Genomic DNA, 17,766 nt, shown 5'->3' with positions numbered 1-17,766 from the left:
CATTGCGGGGATTCAATGAGAAAAGGCATTCCGAGTCCGGCCTGGATGGTGTTCGCAGTGCTGTGGTGGAGCTGGGGAAGATTCGCCTCAGCGGGGAGCCTGCCCCAGTCCCCCTCTGAAGCTCTCCCCACAGCCCTGTACTGCTTGACCCTTCAGGGAGGATGGAAGGTCAAGTCAACAGATGCAAGGTCAACTGTCTTCCTATGGAACTGTCATGTCCCCAAGAGCCCAGTGAGATCACCTGCCCCTCTAAGAGTTTCTTCCTTCCCATCAGCAGATGGGCAAGTTGCCCCTTTGAAACCCAGAACAGCAGAGGGGAGGGGTGGGCGGGAGAGACCCCGGGGAGAGGGCACACCTCGGCTGGGGCATCCTGGGAGTTTCACAGAGGGCAGGGAGACAGCTGAAAGCATGCTGCTCTTAGCATTCTGCGAACATTGGCAAAATGAATTCCTTATTTTGCTAAAGAGCTTTGGAATGTAGAGCAGACTCCTGACTCAGAACCATCCCTCATACCCACCAAGTCCCTCAAGGACTCCCCAGGTCCAGAAAACTTGGCTTTCTTCAGTTTCCTCACCTACAAAATGGGCAAAACCCAGATTTGGTTGGCTTCACATACATGTGGGGATGCAGATCCCCAACCCCCAGCAAAGCCTCTCTCCACCAACAAATCTTTCTGCGAGCCTGGGATGGAGTAGGGGATGTCCAGGAGTGCTTGTGACTGTGTTCTGCATACTGTCTGCATTTTTTTCTTTTTCTTTTCTTTTTTGAGATAGGGTCTTGCTCTGGCTCCCTGGCGGGAATACAATGGCACAATCACGGCTTGCTAATGGCTCGCTGCAGCCTCAGCCTCCCAAGCAATCCTTCTGCTTCAGCCTCCTGAGTAGCTGGGGCCACAGGTGTGCACCACCACGCCCAGCTAATTTTTAAACAGTTTTTTGTTGAGATGAGGTCTTGCCATGTTGCTCAGATTGGTCTCAGATTCCTAGGCTCAAGCGATCCTCCTGCCTCTGCCTCCCAAAGTGCTGGGATTACAGGCATGAGCCACCATGCCTCGCCTTATCTGCGTTTTTCTGCCTCTCATCTGCCCACTTCTCTGACACCCCAGGAGTGAGTTCCCAGCCATGGATTCTTCCATCTGATGAGCCTTGAAGCACAGCCCGGAGGCCTGTGGGCTACGGCCACTCTACTCACAGGTCTGCCTACACTATGGTGTTATTAAAATGTTTACATTAGCTGCCAACCTTAAAAATCAAGACGCATCACAAATAAGTTCCAGATAGACAACTTTTTCTTGAAAATGCAGAAAACTGGACACACATCTCCACCAGCAATGTTGGCTGGATCTGGGTACACTCTCCTAGCAGGCTCTGTAAGGGTGCCTGCCTATCTCATGTAGGCATTTGAGTTTGCCACTCTGGGTCTAGTCCAATCTGCTTTGTACTCACCTGCCCTCTTACAGCATCTCTGAACAATTTCTAGCTAGTATCTGCTTAAATGCCTCTGGTCACAGGAGGCTCACTACATCAGTGAGGCAGTCCACCTGAGCTGCGAGGAAGGGGCTCCTACGGAACTGTCTTCCCCCTTTCTGTAGCAAAAAAAAAAGACATAGAGGAAAGAAACGGGCGTTGGAGCCAAGCAGCTGTGGATCTGAGTACCTCTCTAGCATTCAACCAGCTGTGTGATCTAAGGCAAATGATGGCCTTTCTGAGCTTCTGTTTCCTTAGGTGTGCCAGCCCTGCAGGGCTGTGTGAGGCTTAAACTGGAGCGAGTTTATAAAGCCCCTAGAGCAGGGTCTGACTCAGGGCACATGTTCCCCAAATGGCCTTTCTCATCCTATGTAACTTCCAGCCATGGCTCCAATTCTCCCCACCCCCCAGTGACCATGAGAGCTGGGAGCGAAGGAAGAGGGGACTGGACGATGGTCTGTGCCAGACGGCAGTGGGAAGCGATCAGGCACTTGCTCCCGTGGGCATCCACCCTCTCAGGAGGCTGCAGGTCTCTTGCCTGCTTCTCGGACTGCTTGGCCCACCAGGTGTGTGAGGGACTTGAGGGTGGCAGAGCAGGCCCCAGGATGCAGCCCTATATCCCTGTCCTCCCCTCACAGCCCAAAGCCATCCCTGGATGAGACCCCTAGTCCTGGGGGATGGAACTAGAGACAGGGAAGGTCAGGGGAGGGAAAAGCAGGGAATGATAGTCCCCCTCACTGGAGAACAGCTCCCACGACCGGCCACCTGGCTGTGTGCCCGGCCGTCTGCCAGGAGTTCCACCTGGGCCCTTTCACGCCACCCTAGGATATCGATACTGGTATTCTTGTTTTACAGACATGAAGTTTTAGACTCAGAGAGCTTAAGAAACTTGCCTAAGGCCACACAGCAGGACACTTGTCTTCCTGGTCCCTGAGCCTGCCCTCCTGACCACTGCAATCTAAGGCCTCCCTAAAATCCCGTGGTCCCTAAATGCCAAGTTGTTGGGGTGGGGAAAGGGAGAGAGTTTTGGTTTTGGTGTTTTTTTGGTTTTGCACCTAAAAGTGCCTCTGAGTTTGCCGCTGAGCCCATCTCTGAGCCTCTGCCCATGAACTAGTGTGTATCCATCGGAGTGTGTCACCACGCGAAGCACTCGGTGTTGGGGTCATGCGTGCAGGAGCGAGCGTGCGGTGGATGTGCCGCCCGCGCGTGTGTCCACAGAGGGAATCCCTGGGTGGGTCTGGTCCTGGTGTCGCCCGGACGTCCCGATGGTGGCTTTGGGCACTGGGGCCCTGAGTCCAAGTGCGCAGCGCGGGGCGCGCCCCCGAAGGTGCCCGCCGGGGGAGTGTGGGCGTGCGCACGTGCGGCGGCGGTGGCCGCGGGCCGGGTGGCCGCGGTGCGGGCTCCGTGTCGCCCACCCCCCCGCCTCGGTGCTGATTGGCTTGGCGCCGTGACGGGCCGGCCCCCGCCCGGGGCGGCGGCGGCGGCGGGCGCGGGTGCCCGCGTGTGCGCCGGGAGCCGCGTGTGCGCCGGGGTGTGCGCCCGGCCGGGTGTGCGGAGAGCGAGGGAGCGCGCTCCTTCCCGACGCGCGGGCCGCCGCGGCCGAGCCCGAGGGTGCGTGGCGCCCCCGCCCGCCCGGCCCGGCCATGGCCCCCGCCCGGGGCCGCCTGCCCCCTGCGCTCTGGGTCGTCACGGCCGCGGCGGCGGCGGCCACCTGCGTGTCCGCGGCGCGCGGCGAAGGTGAGCGGCGGCGGCGGCGGGGCGGGGCGGGGCGGGGCGGGGCGGGGGCGGCCGAGGGGCGCGGGGCGCGGCGCGCGCTGCCTGCGGCTCAACTTCCTTTGCATGGACCCTGAGCTCCAAGGCGGCCGGGATCCCTCGGCCCGGGGGGCGGGGTGGCACCGCGGAAGAGACCCGGGATTAAGGGACAGAGCGGTGGAGATGGGAACCTGCGAGCTTGAGGAAGACGGACAGGTACCGGGGACTGGGGGACAGTGGGAAAGGACAGGAGACAGGACTGAGGGATGTGCAGCTGGGGACAGAATACTGAGGGTCGGACGCCGGGGACAAGGGGACAGGACTGGACAGAAGACAAGAGAAGAGGTAAGGAGGAGAGGGTACAGTGAGGTAGGGCAAGGAACAGGGTTGGGGACAGAGGACAGGGGGGTAGGCACTGGGGTTGGAGGGACAGGAGAATGGGGGAGGAGGTTCAGAGGGCAGAAGGAAAAGGGGGTGGGGACGGCATTGAGAGATAGGAGCCAGACGCTGAGAAACGGGACCCCGGAGAGCGGGACTGGCTTTGAGGGGAGGCAGGAAGGAGGGGTGCGGAATGAGAGTCTGGGAGAGGGGTCAGGGCCCGAGGGCCACAGTCTGGCGACGGGCTGGGGAGAAGAAGGGAGGGCAGGGGAGTTCCAGCTGGAGGAGAGGCAGCTTCGTGGGCAGCGGGAGCGGCTTGGGGAGGAGAGGGCTGGGGGATGGGGAGGCCACAGAGAGATTGAGGCAGGCAGGCCCCGGAGAGCAAAGTCTTGTCAGAGAAGGCTGGGATGGCAGGGACGCTCTGGGGCCCTGTGTGGGAGGAAGGAGTGGGGTGGGGAGGTGCACTGAGTCGTTGGGACCAAAAAGGTCTGGGAAATGACCTCTGGTGGTGGGGGCACAAGAAGAGCTGAGAGGGAGCACCTAAGCCTGCCATCCACACACCCATTAGCTCCCTGGAGACCCCAGCTCCATCCAGCTCAGGAGGTTTCCCTGGGTCCCACTCCCCACACCCCAACCCCTGCCCTGACCCTCCTCTGTTCCCACAGCTCTGCCCCAAGGAAGCCAGAGCGTCTCTGTGCAGGATCCCAGGGCTGATGTCCAGGGACCAGAGCTGGGTCCTCACCCTGCCAAGATGAACTTCCAGGTGTAAGCGAACTCTGGAGCTGGTGCTGCTCTTCCACGCCCAGACAGACCACACATCTGCCCTTCACACACAGCTCACCGAGGTCCCACCCTACACACAAGCACACACACAGGCTACTTGGGATTCACACTTGTGACCCAGGCCTGTAGAGACTGACGTGTGGTCAGTCTCCCCACCCCACATAACATCCACAGCCACACACACAGAAATGAAGCCAGTATGCATGAGCACAAACACACACGTACATGCACGTACAGATGCATGCACATGAAAATACGCAACTCTGTGTCTACATATATACATCACACCACATATATAAGGAGCCCGTCGTTTGCATCCGTGCCCACCCACGGAAATGCATGTGCACCAACAAACACACACAGACACAGATAAAATCATAGTCTCCCATGAGCCCAGGGCCCAGCATGGAGGAGGGGCACGGCAGGGTGGCCGAGAAGTGAGATGCCAGCAGAGCAGGGCCGGGTGGGTGTAACGAGGCACAGGTTCCCGGGGCACCAGGAGTGGTCTGGGGTTGGGGAGTAGGAAAGGGGGTAAGATTGGAATCTAAGAGGCCTTGGGGCCCTGGGAGCTGCACCTGAGAAGACGGCTTTCCGAGGGTGGGTGGAGGGAAGGGGACAGTTCGTTTGCCCAGCAGGCTCTGAGGACCCCTCCATCGAGGCGCTGGGAGTCAGGTGGTGCACCCCCAACCCCCTGCCTCAACTCTCTTCTCTGGGAAGGAGCCAGCACCCTCTGGAATCACAGGCTGGTAGTCCCAGAGCCCCTCGAAGAGGGGGCTTGGACCAGGCTCATGTGCTGAGGACAAACCATGGGTCTGGGGAGGGGACCTGTGCAGTGGGTGGGGGCCAGCAGCTGAGGAAGAGGCAGGGTCTAGAGAGAGAGGCAGGTGGGGAAGTCTGTGTCCAGGGTGAAAGGAGGCATAGCCCAAGGGCGAGAGTCCACGCCCTCTCCGATCAATGCAGCAGGGTACCCACAGCCAGGCACAGGTTACCCACGCGAGTCAGACAGCCATGGGGTGGAGACCTGGGACCTGAGTTCCATGTGGCGCATCTGGGAGTCTTCTCCAGCACTGTCCCTGGGCTGGTCTAGAGCAACCAGAGCCAGCCGAGGGGACTGTTGGAACTCAGGGAGAGGCCTGTGCTCCCAGCTGGGTCTAGCAAAGGTAACAGGACCTTAGCCTGGCCAAACACCCCTACAACAGGCCACTCTCAGAGCTTTTGCTGGGGCACCTGTGGGCCCAGGAAGGGCCCTGCACCTGCAGAGACGCCCCCCGGACCCCTGCCAGGCCCAAGGCTACTTATTGCTCTCTGGTGTGGCTTATCCTCCACTTTGAGGTGATCTCCAAGGCATTCAGAATCCTGGCTGACGTCCCCTGGCCACCCCGAATTCTCCAGCCTCACCATCATGCGCTGTGTCCTCAGGGAATGTAAATCAATTTAAGTATTAGTCTCAGCGAAATGGAATGGGGGAAGGCGACGTTGCTGGAGAAAAAAAGAAATCGCATAATGCCTTCCACAGTCGAACAGGAACGGCTTAGGAGTTATCTGTGCTTCCCAGAGCAGGAGAGGGACCCATTCGATCCCCCCAGAACAGCCCAGGCAGATAGGCCTAGGAGGGATGCCTATGGACATCTTTCAGATAAGGAAACTGAGGCAGAGGGGTTAAGTGCTTCGCTTCACTGAAGGGCCCTAGGAGACCATGGAATCCAATCCCCGTGTTTGGTAAGCGGGGAGATGGGCCCACAGGGGAGAATTGGCTTCACAGTCCGGCAGCGCAAGAGGCAAGAGAGAGGCCAGCTGCGGTGACCAGAGGGTCTGAATTCCCAAGGGGACCCAGGCCCAGGCTGGGTGGGCCTAATGCTGGCGTTCTCTTCAGCACTCATCAAACCTCCTATGGACTTGGGGCTTCCTTCAAGGGACACTCTGCGTTCTCACCCATTCAAGGGGACATGGATGGGGAAGGTGGTGATGGGGACAGAGGAAGAGGAGGGAGGGGAGGGACACAGAAGGGTCTCGAATGAATTGGAACAAACAGCCCTGGAATCCCATAGCCCTTCCTGAGTCCGATAGAATTGACTTTTGACTTATCTTTGGATTATCTGATCCCCCTGGCTGGTTGATCAAGAATCAGCTGCAGATACGGTGGAGCTTCCCCCAGGAGGGCAGGGCCTGGAGAGCGGTGTCTGCAGGCCCTGAAGCCTGCACGCTCCAGGGGGAGAATCCTAAGCAGTGGACATCCACTTGAGTGGCTCCGGGATAGGGACAGGTCTGGGCTGCATCCAGGCCAGGTCACAGAAGGGGCCCAGTCACCCCGAGACCTGTGTCCGGGATGCAGGGTGGGGCGGGGGGACCCATACGTGTGTGTCCTTCCCTCACCATCTCCCCAAACTCGGCTTTGCTGGTCTGGGGGAAACTGCAGTGCGGCCCCCTCCCCCTCCCACCAGCCAGCAGGAGGAGAGAGCTTGCCTGACCCAGTTTTCTCTACATTGCCTGAGAGGGAGGGAGGGAGGCGGGAAGCCTTCTCTCTGCCTCTGCCCCTGGCGTGGGGCCAGCTTGGGGAGGGGGAGGTCCCTCTGCAGACATTCGCTGTGTCCCCTGATCCCAAGTGGCCCCCGGGGACCCAGGGAGGAATGCAGGGAGGAGCGCGGAGACCCCCTCCCTAGTTCTGCCAGCCCCAATCCAGCCGGCCTCCTTCAGGGTCCCTGACGGTGGGTTGGGGAGGGTGAGAGGCAGGAGAAAATCAGCAAATAAGAGCATCCTCACTCCAGCATTTCCTGAGGACACTTGTCTCTGTCTTTGAGGGGCAGGCTTAGAGCTATGCAAATCTCAGGCAGAAGGACACCCAGCCTCCCCACGGGAAAGTTCCAGGAGAGCTCCACCTTTAACCCCCGTCACCTGCCCAAGCCCGCTGATTGGGGTGGTTAAAAGCCCATGGCTGTTGGCTGGGAGAGGAGGTTCATGGAAGGCAGAGTGAAAGGGAAAGCTGTGGGACTCTGGAGCCAAAAGCCCTCTCATACAGCAATCACCAGCTAGATCAAAAGGAAGCAAAGAGGTGAAGGGACTTAACCAAGGACACACAGCAGTTAGAGACGGCTGAAGCCGGAGCCCTGATTTCTAAACAGCATAATGCATCTGTATCACCTTAAGTGAGGGTGTGACCACAAGGGACATGGAGAGAGGCAGGGGACGGGGGACTTAGAGAAGGGGAACTAGTGTTGGTAAGGACCAGCCCTGGCTCCAGGCTTCACATACTTTCCTGACCCTTATACCACCCTTAGGTACTATGAACCCATTTTACAGATGAGAAAATTGAGGGTCACTTGCTAATAAGTAGCTGCCTTGAGACATGGGCCCAGGAATGTCTGACCCCCAAGATGGGCTCTTTTCCCTACCGTGTTGAGCCTGCAGGGTCCCCTTTGCAGAAGGCCTGACTTAGAGTGACTTTGCCCTTTGGACCAGTGCTCCTTCCCTGCCGTGGAGACTACCCAGAGAGGTTCTGTTTCTCGGGCCCGAGCATCCAGGGATGGTGGATGGCCTGCAGTTGCTACAGCAAGTGCTCTGAATGGCAGCTCCGCCAGCTACACCTGTGGGGCTCTTGGCACATTCCCGGACCTCCCTGAGGCTCGGTTCTTTTATCTGTAAAATGGAGGTAATACTGGCCGCCTCTCAGGTTGTTGTGCGGGGTGCAGATGAGGCATCTCAAGCTCCCCTTGCAGATATTGGCACATAGTGGGTGCTCACTAAGAGGCAGCTCTTACCCCGCTAAGCCCCTCCACACCAGATGTGCACGGAGGACGTGCTAAATGCCAGGCACCGTGCTGGGGGAACAGGGTAATTATGAAGCTGGAGCCAGTCCTCAGATGGGAGGTATGACTTTGCAGCATGGACCTTGAATGCCACCATGGCTCTTACAGGAGACAAGGGTCAGGTCATCGTCACAAAAGCCCTGTGGGACCAGAATCGTTATCACCCCATTTTACAGAGGAGGAAGCTGAGACTCAGGGAGGTGAGGGGGCTTGCCCAGGGACGCACAGCTCCTAAGTGGCACAACTGGGGTTCAGAGGCCTGCCAGCTTCGAGCCCACCTCAACTATCCCACTGTGCCACCAACCAAGGATGTCTGGCACTTGGAACAGCTTGTGTTCTGGGAGTTCAGAATATTCCTTTTTGGCCAAGAGGGTGAGAGGAAGGCTTCAGGGAAGAGAAAGAACTTAAACTGGGCCTTCAAGGAGAGGGGAAGAGAGAAAGGGCATTCAGGCAGAGGGACCCGTGTGAGCTGTGTGCTGGGGGCTGAGTGTGGACCAGTGTAGCTGGGTCAGGCTGCTCTTGAGGAGCTGGGGAGAAGTCACAGGGGCCTGATGCCCTCTTGTCTCCTGTTTTACAGTGAATTTGCTGGACACATCGACCATCCACGGGGACTGGGGCTGGCTCACGTATCCGGCTCATGGGGTGAGTGATGGGCACTGGGGACAACGTCATCCCTCTGTGAGCAGAGAGAGACTGCCACTCACAGAGTCTGCATGAGACAGATCAAAAGGAAGCAGAGGCCCAGAGAGGTCAAGGGACTTACCCAAGGGCACACAGCAGTTAGTGCTGCTGATCTCTTAACAGTTTAGTGCATACAGACCCTTGAGATTACAGAACCAACCCTGGCACCAGATCCCTGATTCTTCAAGTCTGAGGCCCTAGGTCCGGGGATCCCCATGGCTGCATCCTACAGATTCATGAGATGCCAGACCAGGACTAAAGAAGGCCAGCCAGGCCTTCCTGCCTTCTGGGTTGCTCCCTCCCTCCCAGCTGCGCTGGCCTCACCAGTCCTCCGACCTCTGGAGTCTCTGCTTGTCTGTCTCCCCAATGTGGCCAAGCTCCCGGTCCTGGCCACAGACTCTGGACTCAGCCTTCAGGTCGCTGTGGGTCATGTGCTCACAGGCCGTGCCCCCATCCTCCTGGGGAAGGGCTGCAGTGAGCAGGCTGCACTGCCCCGTCCCTCTGCTTCTCTTCTCTGAATCCTGCGGGGGCAGGGCAGTAGAGTAGGAGTGAGCCCGCGAGCCTGGTGAGATCCCAGCTCTGCCCTTGACAAGCAGGTGGCCTTGGGTCACCATTTCACCTCTCTGAGTCTCAGTTTCCCCATCTATAGAAAGGGACAAGTCTGTGATGACCTCCCAGGTCTGTGCCAGGGTGAGAGCAGATGACACAGTCTTGGCACCGAGTCTGGCACAGGGTGAGCCCTCGATGAGCATAGGCTTTTATAATGATAATTAACATTGTTACTCGTGTGTGTTATCTCACACAGTTACTGTCACATGAACTTCCTCTCACCAGCGTGCTCAGAAACACAAACATGCACACACACGCACGCATGCACACACACATGCACGCACATACACACATGCACATGTGTGTGCGTACACACGTGCACATGCACACATGCACACACGCACGTACACACATGCACACACGTGTGTGCATACACACACATGCACGCACACACACGCACGCACATATGCACATATGCACACATCTCTGCCACAGGCACGAGCACATTGTGCATACTTGAGTTCTTTCATGTCCACGTTCAGCTTCTATGGCTCTGAGGACAGAGGGATAATAATATTAATAATGATGATGATAACGACACCAACAGTTAACATTTATGAAAGGCCTTTCTTGACTTTGGGTAGAGTTTTCATCTGGGCCTTTTATGGGGGGCCTGTGGTTGGAAGTCTAGACACGACCCCGCTTCTCTCTCTCTGGGGGTCTGGTCACCAGGCAGCGGTGAGCTGAGCCTGTTATCAGCCCTCATGCACCGGGCTCCCGGGAGCTGGGGGCAGGCCACATGGCCCTGGCTCTAGAGGTCCCTGAGCCTGGAGGAAGCTCTCGTCACCTGACCCAGCACCACTGCCTGAGGACGGACGCCAGGTTCTTGAGGTGTCCCTTTATCTCCCAGCCCATCAGTTCCCCACTCTGTAAAACACTCCTTGGTGTGGCTGTCTTCCCCGCGTGAGCGTGGTGTGGAAGGGCTTTGGTGCAGTGAGCTGGTCCCCCCGTGGCAGGGTTCCACCCATGAGGAGGTGGGTCCTGGTCCCTCCCTCACTGCATGGCGGTTGGCTGAGATGGCATTCCCCTGAGTCCCAGCAGCTAGGAGGGCACGCCTGGGCCCTGGCTGGCTCCGGGGTGTCTTTATCCCACTCAGAGCATCGGACTTGGTGTTTAGGGTAGTGAGGAATTGTCAGGGTTTTCAGCAGGTGGGGAGCATGGCTGGCCTCATGTTTTGGATGCTCACACTGGCAGTCTCAGGTGGGTTTTCGTGCGGGGCGCTATAAAGCATAGCTCAGCGTTCTGGCATTGCATTTGCGAGTTAGAACAAATCAGGCAACTTAGATTCGCTGAGCTCTGAGCAGGTCACAGGCATGATCTCATCACTCCCCACAACCAATCCTTGAGGTGGGTGCAGCCACCACACTTCACAGGTGAGGAAGGTGAGGCTCAGGGCAGTGAGGAGTAATTTGCCCATCATCAAGCAGGTTCCAGCTGATGGCAAGCTGGGACTCAAACTTGGGTCTCTCTGGGCCCAGAGCCTGTGGTGAGTCCCTTACGCCACCTTCAAACTGCAGGCAGTGAGGCCCGCTCTGTGACCATTTCATGAGATGGGAAGGCAAGCCTGCACTCTCTGCTGAGGCAGGGACCACCTGCCATCTTCAGGGGGCCTGGAGACTGGGGTTTCTTGGAGAGGAGGGAAGGCTGGAATGAGATGCCTGATTTCCAAACTCTAGACCTTGAACCTGTGCCAGGCTAGCAGGTGAGGCATGCAGAGTCCCACATCCAGGAGGTCTGCAGAGGGGCCTGGGAATCTTCTGTTTAATTAGCTTTCCAGGGAGCCAGGCATGGTGGCTCACACCTGTAATCGTAGCATTTTAGGAGGCTTGCTTGCGACCAGGAGTTCGAGACCAGCCTGGGCAACATAGTGAGACCCTTTCTCTACAAAAAAAATTAAAATTAGCTGGGCGTGGTGGTGCACGCTTGTGGTCCCAGCTACTCAGGAGGCTGAGGTAGGAGGATCGCTTGAGCCTGGGAGGTCAAGGCTGCAGTGAGCCACTGTACTCCAGCCTGGGTGATGGAGAGAGATCTTGTCTCAAAAAATAAAAATAAAAAATAATAAGCTTTCCAGGTGATTCTCCTGCCCAGCTGAGAGGGGGAACCTCTGGAGATGGTCCTTGAGGTTCTATCCACCCCTCTGACTCTGGAGTCCATTCAGTAGCTTGAGGACAAGGGTCACCCAGGGCAGTCTCCAGCCTCAGAAATGTTACCCGATTATCAGACAAGTGCAGAGCCTGAAGGGCCAGGGCACTGGGTCCTGATGAACGGGGGCTCCGCCTCCTGTAGTCAGTGTGATTCGGGCAGATTACTTACTTCGCCTCCACCTCCTCATTTATAACGTGGGGACAATCTTAGAACTGCTCCGTGCAGTGCCATCATTGGGCTGATAGATGAAAAGGCCATTTTACCAACGAGAAACTGAAAACTCTCAGAGGCAAAGCAATTCTACGAAGACTGGGGGAGGTCTGGCCCAGACCCCCTGCTCTTCATCAGGCTGCGTCCTTCCCTCTGCTCCCGGGAACTTCCGCACGCTGGGACGTGCTCCGCCTGCTCTGGCTAATTAACATGGACTAACGAATGCTGCTTTAGGTAAGTGGGCAGGTTAATTTCCGTTGTCTCACTGGATTCTCACCACGCCCTGGAGTAGATGGAAGGAGCAGGCATTCGCTACCCCATTTTACAGAAGAGAAGCCCAAGCCCCAGAGAAGGGATATGCCTCACCAAGCGCTGCACAGCTGGTTCGCTGCATTCTGATATGGGAGGAGGACAGAGTTGGGGGAGCAGCGTGCCAGAGTCAGTTTTTGGGCTTGAGAAGCAGCGGAGATGAGAGTGGCACCCATCACGGGGTGGGGGTGCCCCAGGCAGAGAACAGGGCTGATTCTGCCCTTGCACCAGACCTCCAGGAGTCTGTGCCACTCTGGGCATCAGCAGCTCCCGGGGCTGGCAGGGCTAGGCCAGACCATTGGCCCGGTGGGACAGCTGGAGTAGACTCAGATGGAGCTGATTAATTTATCCGGGTCCCTGGCAGGAAACAGACAGGGAGCAGCTGGCTGGCTCTTTGGTGCGCCATTAATTGTGACAATGACTTTAACCCCAGATGTGATGCTGCGCTGCTTGGAGCCTCTGACAGCAAAGCGGGGTGTGGAGCAGGGGTCCTTCCTGGGTCGGGGAGACTCGGAAGCCTAAACTCTTTCAGGTGAGGCTGGCGCTCCCTGGGGCCCCTTTGGAAGCTGGAAATCCTCCCGCATGGTCCCTGGAGGCAGGCGCGGTGGGCTGTGAAGATGCTGCCAGTTCAGTATCATATTAGGGCCATTCGTCAAGGGCCTTCCCGTGCCAGGCCTGAGCTAAGCACTTTGCAGAAATTTTCCCACTGCATCCTCTCAAACCTCGCTCAAGTGGGGCCTGTTTGAGTCCCATTTTACAGATGTGGGCACTGAGGATCAAGACGAGATTAGATGGAGGGGCTTGGGATGGGCAGAAAAAGACTTGAGATGCCCATGCCCTTCTCTCTAGTGCTTGTGGAATAAGCCCAGAACTCCACAGGTTCTCAGAGCATCTGGTCATGAAGCCCCCCTCCCCCTTTAAGCAATAGGATCTCTAGTTCAAGGACAATTGAAAAAGGTCAAGGTGTTGCAAGTGTGGAGGAACCAGGACAGGGGCCCAGAGACCAACCCCTCCCTCTGCCCTCATCCTCCAGCTCCTCCTCAGAGCCCTCATGAGTCCCTGAAGTCAGCTCAACAAGGGACTGCTCCTGGCCAGCCGGTGCTCAGCAGCCAAGGAAGCTAGGACTGTCCCCTCCCCTGTCTTCTGCAGACCTCCACCCTTGCAGGAAGGTCCTGCTTCATTGCAGTGCCAGGTTGACAGGTAAACTACAGATGCCCACACCCAGGAGGGCTGGGAAGGGGCCTGGGAGTCTTGCCCACCTGGATTCCCTCAGCTCATCACCCTGCACTGCCTAGTCTGGTGGACCCGGGGCACTTGAGGACAGGGAGTGTTCTTGGCATCTTTCTTTTTTTGAGACGGAGTCTCACTGTGTCGCCCAGGTTGGAGTGCAGTGGCACAATCTCAGCTCACTGCAAACTCCGTCTCCCAGGTTCATGCCATTCTCCTGCCTCAGCCTCCTGAGTAGCTGGGACTACAGGCGCCCGCCACCACGCCCGGCTAACTTTTTTGTATTTTTAGTAGAGACGGGGTTTCACTGTGTTAGCCAGGATGGTGTCGATCTCCTGACCTCGTGATCCACCCGCCTCAGCTTCCCAAAGTGCTGGGATTACAGGCGTGAGCCACCGCGCCCGGCCAGGCATCTTTCTTTCTTTCTTGTTTATTCTGGTGAAATACACATAATGTAAAGTTTACCGTCTTAACCCTTTTTAAGTGCACACCTCGGTGACATGTAGTGCATTCACATTGCTGTGTGGCCATAACCACCACCACTGCCAGAACTCCGTTCATCCTGCAAAACGGAAACTCCACACCCTTAAACAGTAACTGCCCCCTCCCTGCCAGCCCCTGGCAGCCAGCATTCTACTTTCTGTCTCTCTAAATCTGACTATCTAGGTACTGCGTATACATGGAATCCTAACTATCTGTTTTTTGTTTCTAGCTTATTTCATTTGGCATGTCTTTAAGGTGTATCAGAATTTCCTCCCCTTTTAAGGCTAATACTCCGTTGTAGGTATATGCCACATTTTGCTTATCTACTGGTTCATTGACGTACACTTGGGTTCCTTCTACGTTGTGGCTATTGTGAATAATGCTGCTATGAATGGGGGTGTACAAATATCTTTTTGAGACCCTGCTTTCAATTTTTTGGGATATATACCCAGAAATGGGATTGCTAGATCATATGGTAATTCTATTTTAAACACTTTGAGAAGCTGCCATACTGTTTTCCACAGCAGCTGCACTATTTTACAATCCCACCCGTAATGCACAGGGTTCTAATTTCTCCACATCCTTGCCAACACTTATTATTATCATTATTATTTTTTTTTAAGAGGGAGTCTCGCTCTGTTGCTCAGGCTGGAGAACAGTAGTGCGATCTTGGCTCACTGCAATCCCTGCCTCCCAAGTTCAAGTGATTCTCCTGCTGCAGCCTCCCGAGTAGCTGGGATTATAGGCACCCGCCACTGCACCTGGCTAATTTTTCTATTTTTAGTAGAGACAGGATTTCGCCATGTTGGCCAGGCTGGTCTTGAACTCCTGACCTCAGGTGATCCACCTGCTTCGGCCTCCCAAAGTGCTGGGATTACAGGCGTGAGCCACCGCACCTGGCCTTATTATTATTGTTTTTTATAACAGCCATCCTAATCGGTATGAAGTGGTATCTCATTGTGGTTTTGATTTGTATTTCCCTAATGATTAGTGATGTTGAGCATCTTTTCATGCACCATTTGGCCATCTGAATATTTTCTTTAGAGAAATGTCTGTTCAAGTCCTTTGCCCATTTTCTAATTGGACTGTTTCTTTTCTGTTGTTGTCGAGTTGTGGGAATTCTTTATGTATTCTGGATATTAATCCCTTATCAGCTACATGATTTGCACATAGCTTCCCCCATTTCCTGGGTTACCTTTTCACTCTGCTGAGAGTGTCTGGTTTATTTCGGAATCACTGATGCCCAGCCAGCAGGCAGCACAGAAGCAATTAACACTCAACTTTCTCACATCCTGGGATTCCCTTGAGTGGGACCCAGGCCAGCCCAGGGGAACAGCAAGAAGAGCAGGGTGGAGGGAGTCTGTGGATCAGGCAATCACTCAACAAGCAGCAGTGCAGGAGAGGCTGCTGAAGGATTTGAAGTGGGGGCAAGGCATAGTCTGGTTCATATATTAGAAAGATTCCTCTGGCAGCTGATATGGAAACTGGACTTGCTGACTTCCCCAGGCAAGTCCTCCCACTCTAAGAAAGATAGGAGGAGCCATAGAGAAATGAGGGCAGAGCTTTGGTATCAGACAGGCCCGATTCCCGTCCAGCCATTGCTCGATAATGACATGACCTCAGATGTGTGGCTCACAGGTCAGAGCCTCTACTTCCTCATCTCAAGAGTTAGTAAATAACACTTTCCCTGAAGATCGTGGCCCTCTTCGAGATCATGTCTGCAGGGGGCCTGGCATCTAGTAGCCACCAGGAGGCCAGCTCCTTTGTCTTTTTTTTTTGCCAGCGTCCCCAGCACAGAACACAGGGTCATTGGCAAAAGAGGGTGAGGTGCTGGCTCTGCTGTAGTGGCTGTGTTCTCTCTGCCCGCAGTGGGACTCCATCAACGAGGTGGACGAGTCCTTCCAGCCCATCCACACGTACCAGGTTTGCAACGTTATGAGCCCCAACCAGAACAACTGGCTGCGCACGAGCTGGGTCCCCCGAGACGGCGCCCGGCGCGTCTATGCTGAGATCAAGTTTACCCTGCGCGACTGCAACAGCATGCCCGGTGTGCTGGGCACCTGCAAGGAGACCTTCAACCTCTACTACCTGGAGTCGGACCGCGACCTGGGGGCCAGGACACAAGAAAGCCAGTTCCTCAAAATCGACACCATTGCGGCCGACGAGAGCTTCACAGGTGCCGACCTTGGTGTGCGGCGTCTCAAGCTCAACACGGAGGTGCGCGGTGTGGGTCCCCTCAGCAAGCGCGGCTTCTACCTGGCCTTCCAGGACATAGGTGCCTGCCTGGCCATCCTCTCTCTCCGCATCTACTATAAGAAGTGCCCTGCCATGGTGCGCAATCTGGCTGCCTTCTCAGAGGCAGTGACGGGGGCCGACTCGTCCTCACTGGTGGAGGTGAGGGGCCAGTGCGTGCGGCACTCAGAGGAGCGGGACACACCCAAGATGTACTGCAGCGCGGAGGGCGAGTGGCTCGTGCCCATCGGCAAATGCGTGTGCAGTGCCGGCTACGAGGAGCGGCGGGATGCCTGTGTGGGTGAGCGCGCCATGGCCTGGGCATGGGTCAGCCGGCAGCGGTGCTTGGTCTTGGCAGGGCTGCCAGGGTGTAAGGGGGGACGTCAGAGCCCACAGGCACCTGGGTGACCCACACAGCCCCTGGGAAGATGGATAAACCTCCAGTGTTCCTACATCAGGAAATACGCAAGGCCACCTGTGTCCGTGTGTTGGGAAGGACGTGGGAGCAAGATGGGGGAGGGGAGAGGGAGGGAAACAGACTCCAGCCAGGTGGTGCCTTCTGTGGGAGGTACAGCTAAAGGCACCTGTGCAATTGGGTATGCTATGGGATTCCTACCCGGATTAGGGAGTGATACCATGGGCTAACTCAGGTCAGACATAGTTCTAAGCACTTTGCGAGTATTAACTCATTGAATCCTGGCCACTACACTATGACATAGGAACTACTGTTATCCTGGTTTTATAGATGAGGAGAGACGGTGAGGCAAAGCAACTTGCCCAAGGTCATGCAGCTGGGGATGGCAGAGCTGGGATTTCAACTCAGAAGTCTGGCTCCAGAGTTGGTGCTCGAAACCGCTGAACTTCTAACCTGTAGGGTGGAGGGAAGTGGGACTGGGGCCGTGGGTGAATGAGCACACTGAGGGGTATGAAGCCAGGGGCACCCAGGAAGTACAGTCTGGGTTGGGCCTGTCCCTGGGGCCCTGAACAGGCTGCTTCTGTTCAGGGGGATCTTATCAGGGACCTGTGCGAGAAGACAGGCAAGGGCCTTGTGGAGGAGGACAGTGAGAAGAGAGCCCCTGGGCCATGACTTAGGGTGGCAGCTGTACCCATAGGTGTGCTGCTGGGTTCCTGTGTCGGAGCAGGAGCAGGGCATGCACACGAGGGAGCCTAGTCCCAGGTGGTGTGCATGAGTGTGTGTGTGCATGTGTGCGTGTGTGTGTGCATGTGTGCATGTGTGTGCATAAGTGTATGTATGCATGTGTGCGTGAGTGTATGTGTGCATGTGTATGTATGCATTGTGTGTGCCTGTGTTCATGAGTGTATGTGTGCATGTGTGTGTGTATGTGTGTGAGTATATGTGTGCATGTGTGTATGTGTGCGTGAGTGTATATCCATGTGTGTGCATGTGTGCATGTGTGTGTATGTAGGTGCATGTGTGCATGAGTGTATGTGTGCGTGCGTGTGCATATGTGCGTGAGTGTGTGCAAGTGTGCGTGAGTGTATGCATGTGTGTGCATGTGCGTGAGTGTATGTGTGCGTGTGTGCGTGTGTGCATGTGTGCGTGTGTATGTGCGTGTATGTATGCATGTGTGCATGTGCGCATATGTATGCGTGTGTGTATGTATGTGTGCACATGTGTGCATGAGTGTATGTATGCATGTGTGTGCATGTGCGTGTTCATGTGTGTA

The 17,766-nt window shown here is 56.2% G+C and overlaps 1 protein-coding gene across 1 annotated transcript in view; it reads left to right on the top strand.

Annotated features, from left to right (window-relative positions):
* The first annotated feature begins 2,967 nt into the window (after nucleotides 1-2,967).
* EPHA8 (EPH receptor A8) overlaps nucleotides 2,968-17,766 on the top strand; it is a 41,968-nt gene continuing 27,169 nt past the window's right edge. The window contains exons 1-3 of the mRNA XM_055387374.2: nucleotides 2,968-3,203; nucleotides 8,760-8,824; nucleotides 15,716-16,379. Of these exons, the coding sequence (XP_055243349.2) occupies nucleotides 3,110-3,203; nucleotides 8,760-8,824; nucleotides 15,716-16,379 (823 nt within the window). The 5' untranslated portion in view covers nucleotides 2,968-3,109. The remainder of the gene's footprint in view (nucleotides 3,204-8,759; nucleotides 8,825-15,715; nucleotides 16,380-17,766) is intronic.

This window comes from Gorilla gorilla, chromosome 1, assembly GCF_029281585.2.
Source record: "Gorilla gorilla gorilla isolate KB3781 chromosome 1, NHGRI_mGorGor1-v2.1_pri, whole genome shotgun sequence".
Taxonomy (NCBI): domain Eukaryota; kingdom Metazoa; phylum Chordata; class Mammalia; order Primates; family Hominidae; genus Gorilla; species Gorilla gorilla.
This window is presented reverse-complemented; position numbering and strand designations above follow the sequence as displayed.